The 18925-nt window shown below is 42.1% G+C and overlaps 3 protein-coding genes across 5 annotated transcripts; 2 read left to right on the forward strand and 1 right to left on the reverse strand.

Annotated features, from left to right (window-relative positions):
* Nucleotides 1–676: 676 nt before the first annotated feature.
* gtf3c6 (general transcription factor IIIC, polypeptide 6, alpha) lies at nt 677–3405 on the forward strand. 2 transcript variants are annotated; one of them, XM_062390699.1, is made up of 6 exons: nt 677–844; nt 1183–1263; nt 1384–1447; nt 1974–2018; nt 2118–2225; nt 2378–3405. In XM_062390699.1, exons 1-6 carry the CDS (start codon nt 821–823, stop codon nt 2503–2505), a joined length of 450 nt encoding a protein of 149 aa, XP_062246683.1. In that variant the 5' UTR covers nt 677–820; the 3' UTR covers nt 2506–3405. The 2 variants fall into 2 exon arrangements, with proteins under 2 accessions (XP_062246683.1, XP_062246684.1); XM_062390700.1 differs by having other exon boundaries at nt 2381–3405.
* A 207-nt stretch (nt 3406–3612) lies between these two features.
* On the forward strand, nt 3613–8800 carry calub (calumenin b). 2 transcript variants are annotated; one of them, XM_062389552.1, is made up of 7 exons: nt 3613–3702; nt 5361–5603; nt 5794–5987; nt 6093–6259; nt 6356–6416; nt 6585–6784; nt 7445–8800. In XM_062389552.1, exons 2-7 carry the CDS (start codon nt 5374–5376, stop codon nt 7547–7549), a joined length of 957 nt encoding a protein of 318 aa, XP_062245536.1. In that variant the 5' UTR covers nt 3613–3702; nt 5361–5373; the 3' UTR covers nt 7550–8800. The 2 variants fall into 2 exon arrangements, with proteins under 2 accessions (XP_062245536.1, XP_062245535.1); XM_062389551.1 differs by lacking the exon at nt 3613–3702 and adding an exon at nt 3789–4034.
* Nucleotides 8801–10298: 1498 nt separating this feature from the next.
* On the reverse strand, nt 10299–17754 carry LOC133954951 (cadherin-related family member 5). The gene is made up of 16 exons (XM_062389550.1): nt 17568–17754; nt 16725–16851; nt 16404–16618; nt 15741–15797; nt 15558–15650; nt 15375–15461; nt 15152–15262; nt 14857–15027; nt 14362–14452; nt 14121–14227; nt 13819–14019; nt 13598–13729; nt 12911–12989; nt 12635–12825; nt 12519–12539; nt 10299–11735 (listed from the first exon to the last, which is right to left on the reverse strand). Exons 2-16 carry the CDS (start codon nt 16813–16815, stop codon nt 10737–10739), a joined length of 2646 nt encoding a protein of 881 aa, XP_062245534.1. The 5' UTR covers nt 16816–16851; nt 17568–17754; the 3' UTR covers nt 10299–10736.
* Between the last annotated feature and the right edge of the window lie 1171 nt (nt 17755–18925).

The following is an 18925-nucleotide window of genomic DNA, read 5'->3' on the forward strand; positions in this document are numbered from 1 at the left end:
TGTTATTGCGAAATTTGTTTGATGTGTGTGCCTCTTTTTTTGATTTTGTCGCCTCTGCCTTTAACAGATTCATTTCTCCTCTGGGATCAATAAAGTGTATCGTCTCATTTCATCTCTTATGGCCTCCTGCAGGTCAGGAGAACGTTAATAACATTAATGTTGCATGTAGATGAGCGCACCTACAGGTAGACAATATTTATATCCAGTCGTACTCAGACGGATGGAAGGATAAGGAGATAGACAAATTGCTAGATAGATAGACATACAGACAAACAGACAGACAAACAGATAGCTGGATAGATAGATATACAGACAGATAGACAGACAGACAGATAGCTTGTCCATAGATATATAGACAGAGAGACAGATAGCTGGATATATATATATATATATATATATAGACAGACAGACAGACAGGTAGATATACAGACAGACAGGCAGACAGATAGCTTGTGCATAGATATATAGACAGAAAGACAGGCAGATAGATACATAGACAGAATGAATCAAAGACAGATGGATGGATAGACAGACAGACTGCCGGAAGGACAGATTGATAGATAGATAGAAACGGCTCAGTTATTAAACATGTAACTGTAAACCTGAGCAACAGTGCCCCTCAATGGTCGGACTCTGTAACTGAAGGTAGAGGAGACTCAAAACACTGGACCAACGTCTCCTCTCGGACACCGTACATTCGCGGAAGTAATCGAAGACATGCTAAAGGACGAGAGAGCGGCAGTTTCCTCTTGACAATATTTGCAAGACTCGATGCTTAACCTGATTGGTGTTATAATATTTGTATTCCATCTCTGTGAACATGGACGATGAATGGGAAGAAGAGGTATGGAATTAAAAGTCCTGGATAACGATAACACGAGCTAGCTCGTTAGCAACCGATTAGAAATGATAACTAGAATGATTTCAGAGTTTGTTCTTGTGTTGACTTAAACCATTCGATTAGAGGTTTGGGGACAAACTACTCGGCAAATGTTGTTTGGGTTTTTAGCGAGTGAATCCCACAGGTGATTTATTCCCATTCAGATCTAATTATTGTATAAATAGTTCAGTTGTAATGTTTTTGTATTGGTTTCTCTCTGTGTTCTTTTCACCTATTGAAAAATTAGTGTCTTTAATAATAATTAAAATCTTGTGTCTTTGTGTGTGTTTGTGTTTGTTAAGGAGCAACTTGTTGTGGTGGAGCTCTCCGGTATAATCAGTAACGACTTTCTGTCCAAGTGTCGAGGCACATGCAAGATACTGGTGAGTTGCAGGTGTTGTGTTTATATTGTGTCTGTGTGTTTGCATGAACTTTACATAAACATCACTGTCAGTCTCTCACTGCAGAATCCCTGGTTTTATTTTGTCCATTTTGTGTTCAAGGACATTGACAGTGACAGGCCCATGATGCAGGTTGGACAGTATGTGTTCGCAGGAGAATATGAAGGTAAAAATTTACCTTAAAAAATACCTTCCCCTCTTCTTGAAGCAGGTTGCTGTGCTGAAAACATGTCACTTTACTAACTAGTTAGTAATTTACTAACTTGATATGCAGTAACTCTTTCCATTGATTGTTGTATTATAAATATCTATTTCTTAGCTTCATATAATTTATTTCTATTCCTATTTCTATCTTACACATTCAATGGTCTTTCCGCTCCCACTCACTCTTTGCATCTCTCTGATCCTGCCCGAGTCTTTGTTTTCATCTTTTGCATGACACATCCTAAGCACTTCACTCAATGTCCAAGGTGTTCTCTGTAATGACAAATGTGGGCGAACTGCACCTGCAGAAATCTGATAATAATAAAAGCACCACAGATATCTTGTTATACAGTAGATGGTACAGACATTTTAGATGCTTTATTTCTGAATAATAAGTTTAAACAAAAAGCAATCAAATAGTTGAATATGTTTACCAGCAATGAAAGAGCTCAAGTGAAATTTGTATCTGTATCCCTCCCTCTTGAAAGACGCCTTGGGAACGTGTGTGCTGTTCGAGGAGGGACCACAGAAAGGTAAGATATACATTTTCAGTGTTTATTGCAGTGTTGAGGTCAGAGTTTACTCTTGTTTTTCTTTTCTTATTCTTTTCTTACTCTGGCATACGTGTACAGGACAAGGAGACAGTGCTCCAGAGCTCAAATACATGTGCCACACAGTGAAGAAGCTGATGATGCAACGAATCTTCCTCACTGAAAAGAAAGAGGGTGAAACCAGCACAGGTCAGGCAGAACGGCTAAACTCAACATGATGGAAATCTGATGTGATCCCTGTCTTTTAATAAAATTATTATTGCTTGTTATTTGTGGCACAAACTTAAATGTATTGGTACTTTTGTTAAAAATCTAAATATGGCTGGGTTTTTTTCTCCCAGCAGGAAGTGGTGATGGTGACGAACAGCAAGATCCAACCTCTCAGTCCAATCAAGGAGAAAATGTGGAACAACAGGGGGGATCAAAAGAAGAGATGGAGAGCATAAATGTAGACTCGGCTGTGGGTTGAGCGGTAGATGCTTCACTACATTATGACTTTGCTATGCCCCTGTACAAACACCAGCATTTGTGAAGCTGTGAGGAGGCTCTTCAAAGACAGTTAGGTGTACAGGAAATCAGGAACAAGGAGACTGGACAGTAGAAGTGGAGGTCCTTTACAATATGCCTTTTCTTCACTTCTTCATCAGGATAATTTACCATGCAACATAAATATATGGCAAAAGGTTACCTGAAGGTAAAAACAGACTTTAACAATTCAACATGTAAAAGCATCTCTTTCGGATCTGAATGGTACGAGTGTTAAGGGCAGTTATAGAAATGTGGTGAGAAACCTCAGTTTAGAGGTAGGAAGTGCAGTCATTATATCTATGATTAATTCATTGACAGGAAATGATAGAAAACTATGGGATTTGGGACTTTTGTTTGCATCAAAAGGGAGATCTGATCAGTAGGAAATACTGAGTATTTTTGTACTGTTTTGATTGTTGGCTGCAGAATATAAAATAATGAAAACTGTAATTGCAGCCCTCTACAGAAATCAGCAAGAACTGCAGGGTTACAGAAGAGTTGTTCTCATTATAGAAACAAGTTTGGTACTTGACTACAAAATACATGGGCCAAATTTGACCTTTTTGTGAAAAACTGACTCCATTGGCACTATTATAGCAACAGAAAACCATCATGGAAGGAAATTCAGCTGTTTTATTTGTCGATTAAATCAACGTGACATATCTTTTTTAAACATGTATGTTATACTTATGCTATTTTGTTTTGTAATGTGCTTTTATTTCCTAGAATTGTTGCTGCACTGTTGTGGATCGAACATTTGTTTAAAACGTGAATGTCACTGAGGGCTCAGATCCCCTGTATGATAAGAACTGTGAATAAATAAAACAAGATGGAAACTGAAGGTCATGGTGTTGATCCTCTTTCATTGTGATAGTGAGTTTGTAAACTTCTGGTTTGATCTTTCCCCTGAGTCGGTGTCGGTTTTATGAATGAACGGGGTTTTGTTGACTTTGAGGACGTGGCGGTTTTCGGCCAATCCAATCACCGATGGTCCCTCGGAGTGGACCAATCAGCAAGCGACATCGCACTCGCCTAGCCGCAGCCTGATTGGTCAGTGGGCCTTTTGGCGCAGGAAGTGCTTGGGTGTGTTTCCGAGGGGCGGGACTAAGACGGCAACGACGAACTTCTCAAGACACCGGTGAGTTATCCTCCTTAATGTCGGTGTAAAATACAATAACAGACTTTAAGTGTTTCTTCGGCCGCCTGTGTTCGAACAGACACGCCAAGAGCTGGTCTGTAGTTGTCTGTCCATCCTCTCCCGACGAGTGGAACGGCAGCGGTATGCTAGGTTAGCTGCTGTGTTCGTGTCTAACCTCGTCTGTGGATTCTAACGGTGCGAGTTGCAGATAACTTTCGCTCCCGCTGTGATTCGTCTCGTTATTTAAAGTCACTGAGCGCAGATCACGGGCCGAGGTGCGCACACAGTGAACGTGTCTCAGTGAAGCTGTAGATACAACGGTGGACGTGACGGTAACAAAACTATTTTCTCCGTTCGATACGTAACTAAATGTTTCCTGTTGTTGAAATGACAGCAGCGTTAATGTCTGTTAATCTGTAAGGTCTGCGTTTGCTGCCATGTTATTGGTGAGTGTTGTCCCCCTGTGAGGGAATCCAGGTTGTGTACGTGTCAGTGTTTCAGCTGTGACTACATTGGAAGAGTTAGCTGCAGGGCTGGGCCATAAAACAACATCACTGATAATTACAATGTAATTTTCATTAAAAGTTCAATGTGTATCAATGTATAGTGTAAGCACAGTGAGGAGATATAGAAGTGAAGAGAAGTGTTTAACAGCAACCTCCACCCAGGAGCCAAAATCTCTCATTTAACTTTATAATAACAATGATAACCAAATCTTGATAATAACAAAGATTCTGATAATAATAATAATAATAATAATGTGCCTTCTTTTGTGATGATTATCAATATTGACTGATTTGTCTTGATCAAATTGTGGCCACATCATCAAATCCTAATTGTTGAGTATTTTCCTATTCCATAACTCCATCTGTCATGTTTATTATGCTTCACCTATATCAAACTAGTGATGTCTGACAAAGGGTCTGTAATAAGTCATGAAAATAATAATAAACCTTATTTGTATAACACTTTTTTTAAGGAATGCAGTTCAAAGTGCTTATCATACAGTTTAAAGACAAATAAATATATGTTTATCAAAAGAACTGATGTTAGTGAAGGTTTGATGTTCGGTTTTCATGGAAAGCTGATTTTTTTTGGGGGAGACTGTAGTTTGTAGTCCTTAAAATTGTATTTCTTTTTACTGAGAATTGTGTTCACCCCGTTTTTTTTAAACAGAGGTCAGATTAGATTTTACAAACGTATCCCAGTAAAATCCAATTGTGCAACAGTCCCAGTCTTTAAAAAGTCAATCAATGTTTCTGAACCAGCCCAAACATAACCTGGTCATTGTAACCTTTATGAAAGGAGGATTTGTTGCAGGGTTGTTGCATCAGACTGTGTCAGCCAGTTGTTTCTAACAAACTATCAAACTGAGTGTAGTTTGTTGTCTAGTTTGATAAGTTGAGTTTCTGTTAATGTTTGGAGAATTGCTGAGCTCATGGCTGTTGAACATGTTTAAAATCAGCTGCTACAAATTGACCGCAGTGGATCAAGTGAGGGCTTCTGTGGCCTGGAACAGATCAGCTTAGCAGTTCACCTTTCATTGCGTCATTAAGTATTTCCTTGCACTGTGAGTCAGACACTTCTAAACTACCATGTGGAAAGTTGAGTAGCCCCAGGTTAATAACCTTTTCTTGTCTTTTTTACTTCTTGTCTAGACGGTGTTAGCACATGCACATGATGGAGCTCCGGCCACTTGTTATGTGCTTTGCTCTCTGTGTGGTTTACGCCACCAGCAAACCAACAGAGAAAAAGGAACGTATTCATCACGATGATCCCCTCAGTAACCGAGAGCATGATGACGCAGAGAGCTTTGACTATGACCATGAAGCGTTTCTCGGGCAGGAGGAGGCCAAGACTTTCGACCAGCTCACACCTGAGGAGAGCAAGGAGAGGCTCGGGTAATTACACATGTCAGACAGAGTGTGAATCTGTTGACTTACTGGGCACGGCAGGAAAACATGCATCATACTTTTTGCATACCTGTGGTAATGACCTAGTTTGACCTAAGGGAGCAGAAAAGTTCATCTGAGATGACATCACTAGGTGTTGAAAGGGTACTACAAAAACATTTTCCCAATGTCTCTGCAGCATGTTGGTTGAACGTATAGACGAGGATAAGGATGGCTTCGTGACAGCCGAGGAGATGAAGAGATGGATCAAACACGCCCAGAAGAGGTGGATCTATGATGATGTGGACCGACAGTGGAAGAGTCACGACCTCAACGGGGATGAAGTGGTGTCCTGGGAAGAGTACAAGAACGCCACCTACGGATACATTCTGGGTACAGTTGCAGATGTCGTTTTCATTTTGTATACTTTAATGTATCCCAGTGTATATATTTCAAAACTTCCACATGTTATATGAAGCTGTGACCTTTGACTTGCAGATGACCCCGACCCCGATGATGGTTTCAGCTACAGGCAGATGATGGCTCGCGATGAGAGAAGATTTAAAATGGCTGACCAAGACAACGACTTGAAAGCCAACAAGGAGGAGTTCACAGCCTTCCTTCACCCGGAGGAGTATGACCACATGAAAGACATTGTAGTGCTGGTGAGTCACACTCGCACCTTGGTGTTAGATAATGACTTTAACACTGTATCTTTTACTTCCTCTCTCACTGCCGGGTGTTCTCTTTCTTTTCTGTAGGAAACAATGGAAGACATCGATAAGAATGGAGATGGTTTAATTGATCTTGATGAGTACATCGGTGAGTTCCTACAGCTCAGAGTCTATTTAGTATCATCAGTTTGTGAAACATCTTTTTTATGTTCTGATGGGTTTTATGTTGTTAGGCCTCTGCAAACATTAAGCACTTTTACAAAAATCTGCAATTTCTCACTCGCGTGTTCGTCTCTTTTTATTTGTTGTCCTCTAGGTGACATGTACAACCAGGAGGGAGACTCTTCAGAACCAGAGTGGGTGAAGACAGAGAGGGAGCAGTTTTCTGAATTTAGAGACAAAAACAAAGACGGGAAGATGGACAAGGAGGAGACCAGAGACTGGATCCTGCCCAATGACTACGATCATGCTGAGGCCGAGGCCAAACATCTCGTCTACGAGTCGGATGCAGACAAAGTACGTGAAAGGGAAAACTTCAAATGATTTCAGATAACATAAATGCATGTTTCTCATAAATGTACTTCCTGTCTTATTCTGTGGATATTGAAAAGATGGGGAATCGTGTGTCTGACAGCACATGATTCTATTAGTGGTCTTACGCAGAACAATATACAATTTAGTGGTTACTGCTTTGGTGATATTATGCCAAATGAATTAAGTAGCGCAAAAAGTTACATAGGTTTACACCACCTCACTCAAAATGTCTGGGTTAAACCTGCAGTTTTTCCATTATAAGCCATTCAGCTGCACCCCTTGTCTTCCTGTCTCAGCCACTGGAAGGCTTTGAGTGTGCAGGGGAATGCATTGTAAGACGTTAACCAAGAAATACCAGTGTCCTTTTATTTTGTGGCTTTTTTTTTTACATTTGGTTAACCAATTTAACACAGTTAATGAGGATCTAACTTAATCACAGCTCTAACAAAGCATCAGCCTTTCTGTTATTGTAGTTCTTTAGATTTAATTTGTCAGATTAAGATGTAAAACAACCTTAATTGTTCAGTGACACAATTGCAAATCAGATCGATAAAATACCCGAAGCAACACATAATAACTACATTAGGTTAACTAATGCCTAACAAGGATTATCATGTTTGTTACTCTCTCTCTCTCTGATAGGACGGCGTCCTGACTAAGGCAGAAATCGTGGATAAGTACGATCTGTTCGTGGGCAGCCAGGCCACCGACTTTGGAGAAGCTCTGACTCGACACGATGAGTTCTAAAGTCCTCCACCTCCACAGACTTTGTGTTCAACTTGTGTTTTCAGCCTTACTCCTCCGACAGCAGATGGAGTAGTTTCGAACAAGATGAGTTTGCCTAATCCAACGCCACGGACAATAATTTATTTTTTTTGTCAGGGAATGTGTCCCATTGTACACACTAACATTTAAAGTAATGTGTACATGCCTGGCTAGGGTGTCCTTATGCTTAGCTGTGTGTAACTTGGGATATATCACCGGCCTTTGCTCTGCTTCCACCCACTTTCCATGTCCTGTCTAGGTTAGGCGAAAGAACAAACAGTGTTAGATGACACTTTATTTCGGTTGAATTTATGTTTTTTTAAATGAAAATAGCCCTTTTTTGGGACAGAACAACAAGTTTAGGCTTGCAGTATACACAATAGTTGGTCATAGCATTTTCCTGCAATGCACCGGACTGTGAAGAGTAAAGCTAATTTCTAGCCATCTGTCGATTCACGTAATCGAGCCCAGACTGAAACAGACTAGTTACTGATTAATTTGATCTTTTGTTTTCATTTCTTTATTGATCATTTATTGCGTAGTGTAGTGTGTTTGGAACAAAGAGTAAATATAAAAATTCAATGAAAACAATTTGGACGAGTGCAATACAGTATCATCAGTGGGACCATGATGTGTTTTCTGTACTTGTGGTCCCCCAAAGGCAGCCATGTCGACACGAGCAGTGGCCCCTGCTTTAGGGCTGCTTGTGCTGTTGAAGGAATCAAGATGTGTTTAGGGACTGATGGATACTTTTTCGTTGAAGCAGCCTCCTTTCTCATCAACTCAACAGTTTGTGTGTGAGTGTGTGTGAGCCTGTGTGTGCGTGTGGGTGTGAATCTGTGTGCGTATACATTATCGTGATGACTTCCCTCGTATGTTTCAAGTTTTGTTTGATTCAGCTGAACTTACTGAACTAACTAATATCATATGCGTGCCAAGCAAGAAAAAATAAATCTTAATACCTTTTTATTTTCCTTCCCCTTTCTCCAAATACGTTTGTTATTCTTATATTCTCACTTACCCTTCACCGCCATTTATAACCACTGTCAATACTTTTTATGATATACTGTAACGTATATGACAATGTTTTTTTACAGGCTCACTGCAGCAACAAGCATTTCACGAGTGACTTGACTGTAAATAAGTTGTTGGTCTGCGAACTGAGCACTCTGACGAGCAGGTCCACTTTTTGTGATTGGGAAAAACGTCTCAATTAAAAAAAAACAATTGGAACTTGTGGTCTGTTGTGTTCTTTTGACTCGTTGTGCTAGTTGAGTTTATCCGTACATGGTAATTGGTTTCAACAATGATGTGTTATCATACTCTGCAGCCACGCTGTTTCTATGGAGAGCAAGATATATATCAACAAAGGATTTTTTGATTCCCTAAAAGTTTTTTTTTAATTTCGATTAAAAATATCTGAAATCCTCAGTTTTAATTTGTTAAGTTAGAATTTGTCTGTGCTGCATTCGAATCCCTTTCTCACATGTTCCCCAGCTTTCTGCCTCTTCAGGAAATGATCCGTTTCCTGGTTTCCTTCAGGCTGTTGACCTGCTGAACCTTGGGTTGTTGTTTCAGACCTGTTTCTTCTCACAGGAAGTCACTTTGTTTCCCATAAATGTCCCCATAAATAATCTAATATCAGCTATTTAAATCTGCAAACACTGCAAAGTATCACAACTGAATACAAATCTAATGCTTATGGTCCATTTTCAAGACATATCGGTTTATGCAACTGAAGCCGAGGGCATTTTTTACCCTCCTATATCTCATGTCTGTATGAGGTGCTATCTTTTATTTTCACATCTAAATAAAGTGTGATGATCACTAAGGCAGCTCGTCTTTTTTTAATTAACCCTGTTTAGAAACTTTAGTCAAGCTGTCGTCCTTATGTTTTCTTTGTTGTAATAAACAAAGTCTCTTTGTGCTTATGTTGCTTGTACATGTGTAAAGGTGTTAGAATGAGTCAGATAATCAGTCCTGAAATGATAGATTGCACATTTTCATTTGCACAGTCACACTCTGCTTGCGTGCAGGTGTTTAATAATCTCATATATATTTACTTTGGGAATTCCCTCAACTTTTCATCAAATCCTCCATCGGGTCATGTTTCACTTTTGGCAACATTTTTTGTGTTAGACTGATTAACGCTGATGTGGAGATATTATGTCAGAATGATAACATGCAATCAAAGGTTAACATAAGGTCAAGATACATGGGACAGATTTCCCTAACAGAACCCAGAAGGTAGATTATCAAGAATTATCAAGAGTAGGCATTATTAAGTAATTCACGACGAAGTACACAATGTAAAAGTTCTGAACATACAGATGTGCAGCTACTTACATGGTAACCCTAGAACCACAGGAGCAAAAGAGGTGCCGGTGCGTTATAGACTCTGTGATGTCAAGGCAGGTGTCGTTCCTACATTACATTACATTACATTTCATTCAGCTGACACTTTTATCCAAAGCGACTTACAATAAGTGCATTCGACCCAGAGGGTACAGACCAAGGACGACAAGAATCAAGAAAGTACAATTTCTTCAAAATAAAGCAAAACTACAAATTGCTATAAGTAAGTGCCTTTTTTTTTATTCAATTTATAGTCGGATAAAAAAAAAACACGGCTGAAGGAGAACACCCACTGTGGGAATGTGTGGTCAGTCCACAGACTGTATGTATAATGTACGTGTTAGATATTCTAACTGCAGAGACGAGCCTTTCTTTGTGATTTCATGTGGATTTACCCACAGACCAAGAATACAGTCGTATTATTCATCAACAAAGAGAATATATTTATGATGGCTATATTATAGACGAATATGCTGTTTTGTTGGAAAAGCTCTGTATGTCAAATAAGTTTGTTATTTGACCTGTGTCTTGTGTATCATACATGTCAGCTCGCCTAATTGTGTGATATGAATGTTAGGGAATTTTTAATTCATCTACATTAATGTGCGTTAAGTGTCTTCAATCAGGACAGTGGGTAAACATATGCATGTGGCCGCTGTGCTGTCTTTACAGAAAGCTGCCCTCTTCCATGACTCAGCAGAATCAGACCGTCGTGTTTGTTGTGGATGATGTGTTCTCCTCATCTGCTTCTTACATCCTCCATGTTCCGTCGTTCTGCCCCGTCACACTCAGTCCCTGCCACGTCGTAATAACATCACTTACTAAAGGTGATAAAAATAGGGTTACATCGAGCCATCACTCTCAGCAGCTCTTCTTCATCTGACTCTAACACATCGTCACTTTGCCTGTCTCCATCTTCATCTCCCAGAAAGCCGTCGTCATCCTCCTCCCCCGCCCTGCGGTCGTCCTGGGTGTTTGCTGAGTTCTCTGAGGGCCTTCTGTCCTCAGATGGCCTCCTGTTCTCAGATGGGCTGCTGGTATCTGCACATGGCTGCTGGGGTGGGTCTACCTGATCCAGCGAGGTGGACGGTTGGTCTTCCTCCATGCTTTTTCGCTGTGGCGTCACCGGAGGCGTATCAAGCGGTGAAGTATCCATGTGGACCAGCTTGGCTTTGAAAGGCTCCTGCTCTGGGGTGGGAGGGGGCGTGCTCATCTGCTTGGGGTGGGATGAGGACAGTAAAGGTGAATACGGGGGCGTCTTCACGCGAGATTTGCGGAATGGTTTGTCTATTTCTGCATAAGCAATGCGGGTTTGACTGCATGGAGCGCTGGATTGAGAGGAGGGGCTTGTGACAAGGTCAATGATGTCATCATAGGTGGTTGCTTGTGAGTCGGGACGGGAATAAGGTGTGTTGGGGCTCGGACTGGTGCTGGGTAGTTCTGCAGGAGGCTCCCGGGGTGTAGAAGGCGGGGAGTTAAGATTTTCTCTGGATGGCACAACATCTTGAGCCTTGTGTGTAGGCCTCAAATCCACAGTGGTTGGGTGAGAGGTGGGTGGGCTATGGGAGCTTTTGATTGGTAAAGAAACATTTTTAATGGAGATCACAGGGCTACACACGTTCTCAGGGTGAACAAAGCTGCTGTGGGGGGCAGCAGGTGCTCCAGGTGCAGCAGGTCCTTGGCAGGTGGGGAGATCTTGGACGGTGTAGATCGCAGGTTTGTCAGTGAAGCTGAAGGAAGGATTACAGAGTCCATATTCTTCCCTGTTGTTGGGAACTTCCTCCGTGTTAGGCATGGCAGTGCGGTGACTCACCTGAGGATAAACCACAGTCATTGAGGCAATACTTGGAAGAAATGTTGTGAGACTCAATGTAAGTAGCATTACCAAAAAACACGAAATGCTAATCTGATTGAAAGCCTTCACATTATGTCACTTAAATGACAAAGTAAGATTTAGAAAAGCACTCAGTATAGCGCATATACCTCTGCCAATGCTGAAGAATTATATAATAAATTATTATACGTTTTTGTTATTCTAATTATTGAAATTGACATAATATAAAGAAAAAAGGAATGGTCTAAGTACAGATTTGTTTGTGATAAAACATAAAAGTCCTAGACAGTGGAAAATCAAGGTCTGCTCATTGTTCACTGGGATATTAACAGAAATTTAAATCCTGGATCTGCTCCTTAATTCATTATCTGCACCGAAATGTAATGAATTCTTTCCAGCACTATGCTCCATCCCTCTAGCAACATTGGTGGAAATCAGTTTTATAGTTTTTGCGTAGCCCTGCTCACGCACAATGAAAAGCTAACCTACTTACCAGAGTTAATAACTGTTATAAAAAAGAGACCAGGCTTCTCAATAACCATTAAGGGGAAAGAAATGAATTAATCCATCAATTACCAAGTTAGTGTGTTACCTTCCGCACTAAGGTACCTTACATGTTCAAATCAAATGAATAGTGGAGACATCTATTCTACACTAACTAATAATAAAATGCATGTTATATACGTAGTCTTTGTAGGAATGAGACCGGAAATCAGGACAAGAGAGAATCTTAGCTACAACAAGAGAAAATAAATAACTCACCAGATTGAAACACCGCAAGCTCTGTGAAAATATCAACAGTAGGAGAAATCTGAGACCGTGTTCACAAACAAACAGGCTGACTCTGGATGTAGATTCGAGTCACACAGAGTCCTCACCACATTGGGGTGTTTTCCCTGGGCCACACAGCCTCTCTCCAGTGGGTCCCTCTTTCCCCTTCGTTTCCTCTTCAACCACGTCACCAGAGACAGGACACATCCACCCGTAGTCATGAACACCACGCTCAGGAAGAATGCTTTGCCCACAGTGCAGCCCGTCAGGCGCTCTTCTCCCAGTGGACTGTGAGGAACTGCAGTGCACACAGAAGGACGCACAGAGTTATTGTCAGCAGGCTCATCTGCAATGAGTGTGTATGTCGGAGTGTGTGTCCTCACTTGATTGTCCTTCAGTTAACACCTCGATCACGACAGTAGTACAGGTGGCATCACCTGACTCTTGATCTGTGGCTGTTACCTGGAAATAAGTTGGACTGTTTATCACATCATCTTCATTATGTCTTTTCTAAGATTCCGATGAAAGACATAGATGTTGTATAGTACAATGAACTTGCTTCACTATAATGTGCAGTAGTGTAGCCTATACCTATAACTGTTTTACTGTTTTTCTGTTTTTGGTAAGTTTAGGACAGGTTGATACATTTTAGTGTTTTTGCCAACTAACTTAAATTGTATATATTTGACATTAGTGCGGATCATTTTATTTACAATTTCAGTTCTTTATTACTATTACCCCCTACAAGGACGTTATGTTTTCATCCCTATCCATTTGTTTGTTGTTTTGTTTGTTAGTTCACAAGTTTACTTAACAACTAAAATATGATATCTTTTTTCAAAATTGCGAGATAAGGTGCTTTTTGACACTTTCACAGATATTCCACGGAATATTATAATATCTGTGAGTAATTTGGTGCCGCTTGATTTAATTTAAGGGATGAATTGGGCCTTGGCATCTGACTTCATCTAAATCTCACATCGTTTATTGCCACTGGTCTAAACCACAAGCACTCACCACTACGGCCGTTCAGTCAAACGCATCATTATAATAGTATGTTTGAGGCTCACCTCTATAGTGTGTCTCTGTTTTGGTTTGAGCTGGCTGGACCTGGCGATCACCAGGCCCTCCTGTGTGAGCTGGTAGATGTCTGTGTGGTTGGATGTAGGGCTGAAGGTGAAGCTGATCCTGGGATTGAAACCCTGTCAGTTTGTGGAGAGAAGGGAGTGATGGTGGGTAACAGAAAAACCAAACGAATAGAGAGAGCCAGCGATCATGTCACCGTTCACACCTGCTCAAAGTCCTGGTCTTCTACGTGTAACATCAGCACTTTGCCACCGTACGTGTTCACCAGAGAGGCAGCGCTCTTTACCGCAGTCACAAAGCCGTGATATTCAGCCTCGTCAAACACCGGGTGAAAGTGGTTCACTGCCAGGATTCGGATCAACGCTGTGGCGACAGAGTACTTCCTGGGGTCATCATCCTGGTATGCCTGGGTGAGAGACACACAGAGAGAGAGAGCAGGGAGGATGGTTTGGGGAGTTAAGAAAGAAATGTTAAACCCGTCATCAACACAGAGCAGCTTAGTCTTACCAGGACCTGAAGATGCAGCATTGGAGTTGTGAGTCTGTCCGTCACCCCCTGAGTCAGTTTCATCTCCCCTGTCACTCGATCGATCAGGACACGGCCGTCGTCGTTGCCTGAGTTATAGATGCACACATGAAAGCATACAGCATAATTTTTACATCTAATACTTTACATCTGTCTGCGTGTGTGTGTGTGTTTGTGCGTGTGTGTCCGTGTCTGTGTGTATGTGTGGGTGTGTGTGTGGTACCTGAGAGTATGGCATAACTGAGTGGAGTGCTGAGGCCTCTGTCTCCATCCACTGCATATATAGGACCAGGAGAGAAGTCCAGCACAATGTCCTGCAGCATAACACACATCCGGTGCTTTACTCATCAAATCCTCACAACAGCTCACAATACAAACCATGAATGTTGAGTAGCCTGAGTCGTCTGGACGTTATCAACTGAGCTATGTCAATTTCGAGATGATCTCAGAGTTAGAACTTGTGCAATGACAATACTAGACTCAACATGAATAATAAACACAGGAGTGCATCACAAATGGGGCAGTATATTCTGTAAGGTCAGATATAATATAATCACACCTATGGTTCCAGTGTCAAGGAAGTGAGACATGCGTTATTGAATTGTCCACCTCTGTCCTTAAAAAGCTTTACATGAGGTTAATAATATAGTTAACGAAATCCAGGATAACATTAGCACATCCTCCAATATGGTAATGTGTGTGAGCTTCAGCCGCTGACCTCCTCCCCCTCCGTGATGTTGACTGTGTACACAGGACTGGTGCAGATGTGACTGGTCTCATCTTGGAACAGCAGCGTGCACGGCAGGAACTGTGGGTACTGGTCGTCTCCATCCAGGACGTGGATGGTGATGTTGGCGCTGGTGTTGAAGCGCTCAGCGGTGCTCATTTCCTGAGGTAATGACAAGGCAAGTTGTCTTTGGAGAAATGGATTGGATGCATGAACTGATGGACACGTCATGACTCTGGACTCTGAGGTGGGTGATATCAGTGTAGCGGGGATGTGCAGAGCATACCGAGGCGTGGATGGTAACAGTCAGCACGGGTTGAGTCTCATAGTCTAGAGGCTTGGACAGGATCACTTCTCCACTGTTTGGGAAATCAAGCTTGAAATAATCTGCATCAGGCTGCAGAAAACACACAGAAACAGAAATTCAGGGATCGAGTTTCTCTCTCGTGGAGGAGGCATGCAACTCTTCTTGATTCCATTCTTGTTAAGAGTGAAAGACTAAAACTCACGGATGTCTGGTCAATGATGTAAATGATCTTGTCGTTATCTGCGTCGGTGGCCAGGACGGTAAAGATCACAGTGTCCACTGGAGTCAGCTGGAAATCACCCAAACAGAAAGGCAGACAGGAAACCCTTTACACAGTTTTGTGCACTGACTTGAGTGTCATACTGTGTTTATCAAAGCTTCATACCTCACTTATAGTAAGAGAGTGGGTGGAGTTTTCTGCAAACACAGGCGAGTTATCATTCTCATTAAGAACCTCCACCATGACCCTGTACACAATCTACAACAACAGCAGATAAAAAAGATGCAGACATGTGTAAATGGAGGATGACACATGAAATCGTTAATTAGATGATGGGACTAAGAGCACCTGAAGTAGATCGTCCTCATAACATTGCAACTCAGCCATCAGAACGGGACTCTGGGCCTGAGAGATGAGAACAGAGAGAACAGACCGGGTATGAGGAGAAGACTTTCTTTAAGATGATTAAAACGTTTAAACACAAATTATCTGTACAAATGCTTGAGCCTGAAACATTTGAATTACCAAAACACTGAGAACAGGCTTGTGTCAAGGTGTTGACAAAGCAAATATCCACATTTCTAATGTTCAACTGTTCTTCAGGTACACTGTAAAAATCCCCTCCCAATTTTTAATTAAGATTATGTTAGGAAGAAGGAAGCATTTCTTAGAGGTAGACAGCCACACACTGAACTGATGCTTTAAAGCACATTGTGTTGAGAAGGTGTAATGTTGAAACTCTTCAGTCAAGCAATATTTTCATGTTAGGGATGGAGTAACAGAAGCCGACAGACAGGGAGAGAGAGAGAGTCCCTTGATCTGGTTGACACTTTAAAAGCTGCCATGATGTAAGACAGCTGCCTGCGAGGAGGATGACGGTGACGGATTGTGTTTAGTCCAAGAACAAGGACGTGAAGTTCAATGTCCGATAGATTGTTTTCATTGAGTCGTTGTAATAAGAAGTTTGAAACACATCTCAGTGTGTTGTGAGAGTTTATCCTGAATCGTTACCTCCCGGTCAAGAGCCTTGTCGACCGATGTGTTCAACCGGATGTATCGTTCATCCAGGAAGAACCAATCTTTGTCTTTTCCATCCAGGATCCACTGTACCCCTTCCACTGTGGTGTCAGCCGAGAGCTCAGCGACTACTTCTCCTGGGCGGCTGTTTTCTCTGACCGTCACAAATACATCATGTCCATCCAAACACCCGCCCCACCCCGACATCCCTGCGCAAACGTAAACACAGACACGTATACGCAGTACGGTTACAACCCTGTTCATTCTGGCCGAGAACCACACTCTTAATAGGATCAGATGTGAATTGGCTCTAACCTTTGGCTGTGTGCAGACATAGAAGGACCAGCAGCGACCAGACTGGAGCCTTGGCCTGAAATGAAGTCAGTTTGAGTTCAGGGAGGTCCATTCCTGGGCTCAGCGAGGCCTCAGGGGCTAGTTCTGCCTGAGAGAAGAGCAAAGTGTATCACAGATGTTTTAAGACCTTCAGAAACGTTGTCAAATTGTGGAAAAGACGCATAATATGCCCCCTTAACAACAGGTTTCATCTTCTTCATGAGATTGAGCTTCACTCTGTGTCTTGATAGCTACACATAAATACCCTCTCCTCATCTAAATCTGACACACACACACACACACGCACACACACACAAATATACTCTGTGTCCTGTAATTCCCTTTAATCCCTGTACCTGGATTTCTGCCTTGTCTATCACGGTCTACAGAACAAACCTGTAAAATGGTCGTATACTATTTTTGTTCTTCTCATGCTTCTCTTATACAGTTGCTCTCTTTTTCTTTTCCCTGTCGAGCTCTGCAGACAATTGCCCCACCCATTTTCTATAGGCACACAAATGATGTTGTAATCAAGAACCTTTCTAAAACAAACTCTGAAACCTGATGCAGCTTCAGATACCATATATCTCTGTGTCTCTCGTGGTCTTTGTGTGTCTCTGGGTTCAGTTGCGTGTGTTGGCGCATGTGTTTGAAGTTAGAGGAGGAGAAGGGGTGGGGGGTCTTAACAGGACCTGGGGTCACATCCCACTAAAACAATAACTCTGCAGCCAATGAAATGTAAACAGACGTATTCGCTTTCTGTTACAAACTGAGTCAGAGTCAGTATGACCGCAGACCGTCTGTGGATTTGTTCAGCCCACTGACCTGTTGCTGTCAAATCCTCTGCTGCTCGTCCATATCCTCCTGACTTGTGATGGAAGCAGCATCTCTGATTCTCAGACACAAAACCACGAACCAAGAAGTCACTCAAAAAGCCACGATGCAGCTTTAAGGAAAAAACAAAGCAAGAGAAACAACAACAGGATGACACAGGCCACACACACACACTGCCGTGCAAACACAGACCCCCCTCCTCGCACACATTAAAAGGTAGACAGCAGATTATGGTGCATGTCCTTGGATAAACGTCAGCTCAGTGGGTAAAGCTTGAGGGCGGGGCTAACCTGGTCAGGGACGAAAGAGTGAGCCAATCAGATTGGACATGGAACGAACCGGATGGTGAGGTTGGAGCGCATCTGACCCTGGAGATGTGAATTTAGGGGATTTGTCTGGAACAAAGACACTTGACCTTCATCAGCAGAACGTCATGCAATCAAAGCTCAGCAGCCTGGGCGTCCAATCAGCTCTCGTCACGGAGGAGATCCAGAGGTATAATTTAACTCTGCCATATCAGGTCTGTGCAGCTTGTATCATAATGTAAATACAGATGTATTTTAGGTCATTGTTCAGGTTAAAACTTGAGTGTAAGCAGGTTCTTTGGCTACACAGCTTGTGCCGGTTGGATTTGCTCAATTAGCAGTGTGCAACGACTAATTGGGCCTGACAAGGGATTAGCTATCAAACATCGGCCGTTCGCCTTCTGAAGATTAACCCACATCCTTCTACACTCTTGTCACAGCATGCACAGGCACACACACACGCACACACACACAAACACACACAGTGAGGAGTGTGTCTCCACATATCTTCAGGGCTGTGATGAAAGAAACCGTCTGGCTCCATGAGAGATGTTTTGGTTAGTGCAGACATGTGAGTGGTTTCCATTGTCAGAGAAGAGCAGGAGGGGGAGCAGGAGGGGGAGCAGGAGTGTTTAAAGACTCAAAAGGGCCTCAGGGAGGAAAAGGCTGAACACTGTGCAGGCTGTGTCTCGGAGAAAGACTGAGTAAATGTTTAAAGATGGCATTTAAAGATAGACAAGTCATAGGGAAGTGGTACTCTGAGAGTGTAATGTTGTTATGATACTCTGCAGTTAACAGTATTTGAAAATGACTCATCTCACAGGCTTCCAGATTGGGTGAACTGATCTGTAGTGTCTGGACCTGACCACTGGATGTCACCAGATAGGTTGTGACAGAGGATAAGGTGGATCGATCATAGCTCTTTGACCTCTGCAACATCAGAACATTTGTTTTTCCAGAGAGTGTGTATACGTGTATGTGTGTGTGTGTGTGTGTGTGTGTGTGTGTGTGTTTTGTTTTTTCTTGTAATGATACTGAAAATGA

This window comes from Platichthys flesus, chromosome 6 (assembly GCF_949316205.1).
Source record: "Platichthys flesus chromosome 6, fPlaFle2.1, whole genome shotgun sequence".
Classification (NCBI taxonomy): domain Eukaryota; kingdom Metazoa; phylum Chordata; class Actinopteri; order Pleuronectiformes; family Pleuronectidae; genus Platichthys; species Platichthys flesus.

Bases quoted from the DNA above. Each gene is read 5' to 3' on its own strand.
- gtf3c6 (XM_062390699.1), top strand. From the start codon at position 821: ATGGACGATGAATGGGAAGAAGAG. The intron at 1,264-1,383 runs GTGAGTTGCAGG...TTTGTGTTCAAG, and splicing joins GAGGCACATGCAAGATACTG to GACATTGACAGTGACAGGCC. The intron at 2,226-2,377 runs GTCAGGCAGAAC...TTTTTCTCCCAG, and splicing joins AGAGGGTGAAACCAGCACAG to CAGGAAGTGGTGATGGTGAC.
- calub (XM_062389552.1), top strand. From the start codon at position 5,374: ATGCACATGATGGAGCTCCGGCCACTTGTTATGTGCTTTGCTCTCTGT. The intron at 5,604-5,793 runs GTAATTACACAT...ATGTCTCTGCAG, and splicing joins GAGAGCAAGGAGAGGCTCGG to CATGTTGGTTGAACGTATAG. The intron at 6,417-6,584 runs GTGAGTTCCTAC...GTTGTCCTCTAG, and splicing joins TGATCTTGATGAGTACATCG to GTGACATGTACAACCAGGAG.
- LOC133954951 (XM_062389550.1), bottom strand. From the start codon at position 16,815: ATGGACCTCCCTGAACTCAAACTGACTTCATTTCAGGCCAAGGCTCCA. The intron at 15,028-15,151 runs GTATGCTCTGCA...TCATTACCTCAG, and splicing joins CTGTTACCATCCACGCCTCG to GAAATGAGCACCGCTGAGCG. The intron at 14,453-14,856 runs GTCAGCGGCTGA...GTTATGCTGCAG, and splicing joins ACATCACGGAGGGGGAGGAG to GACATTGTGCTGGACTTCTC.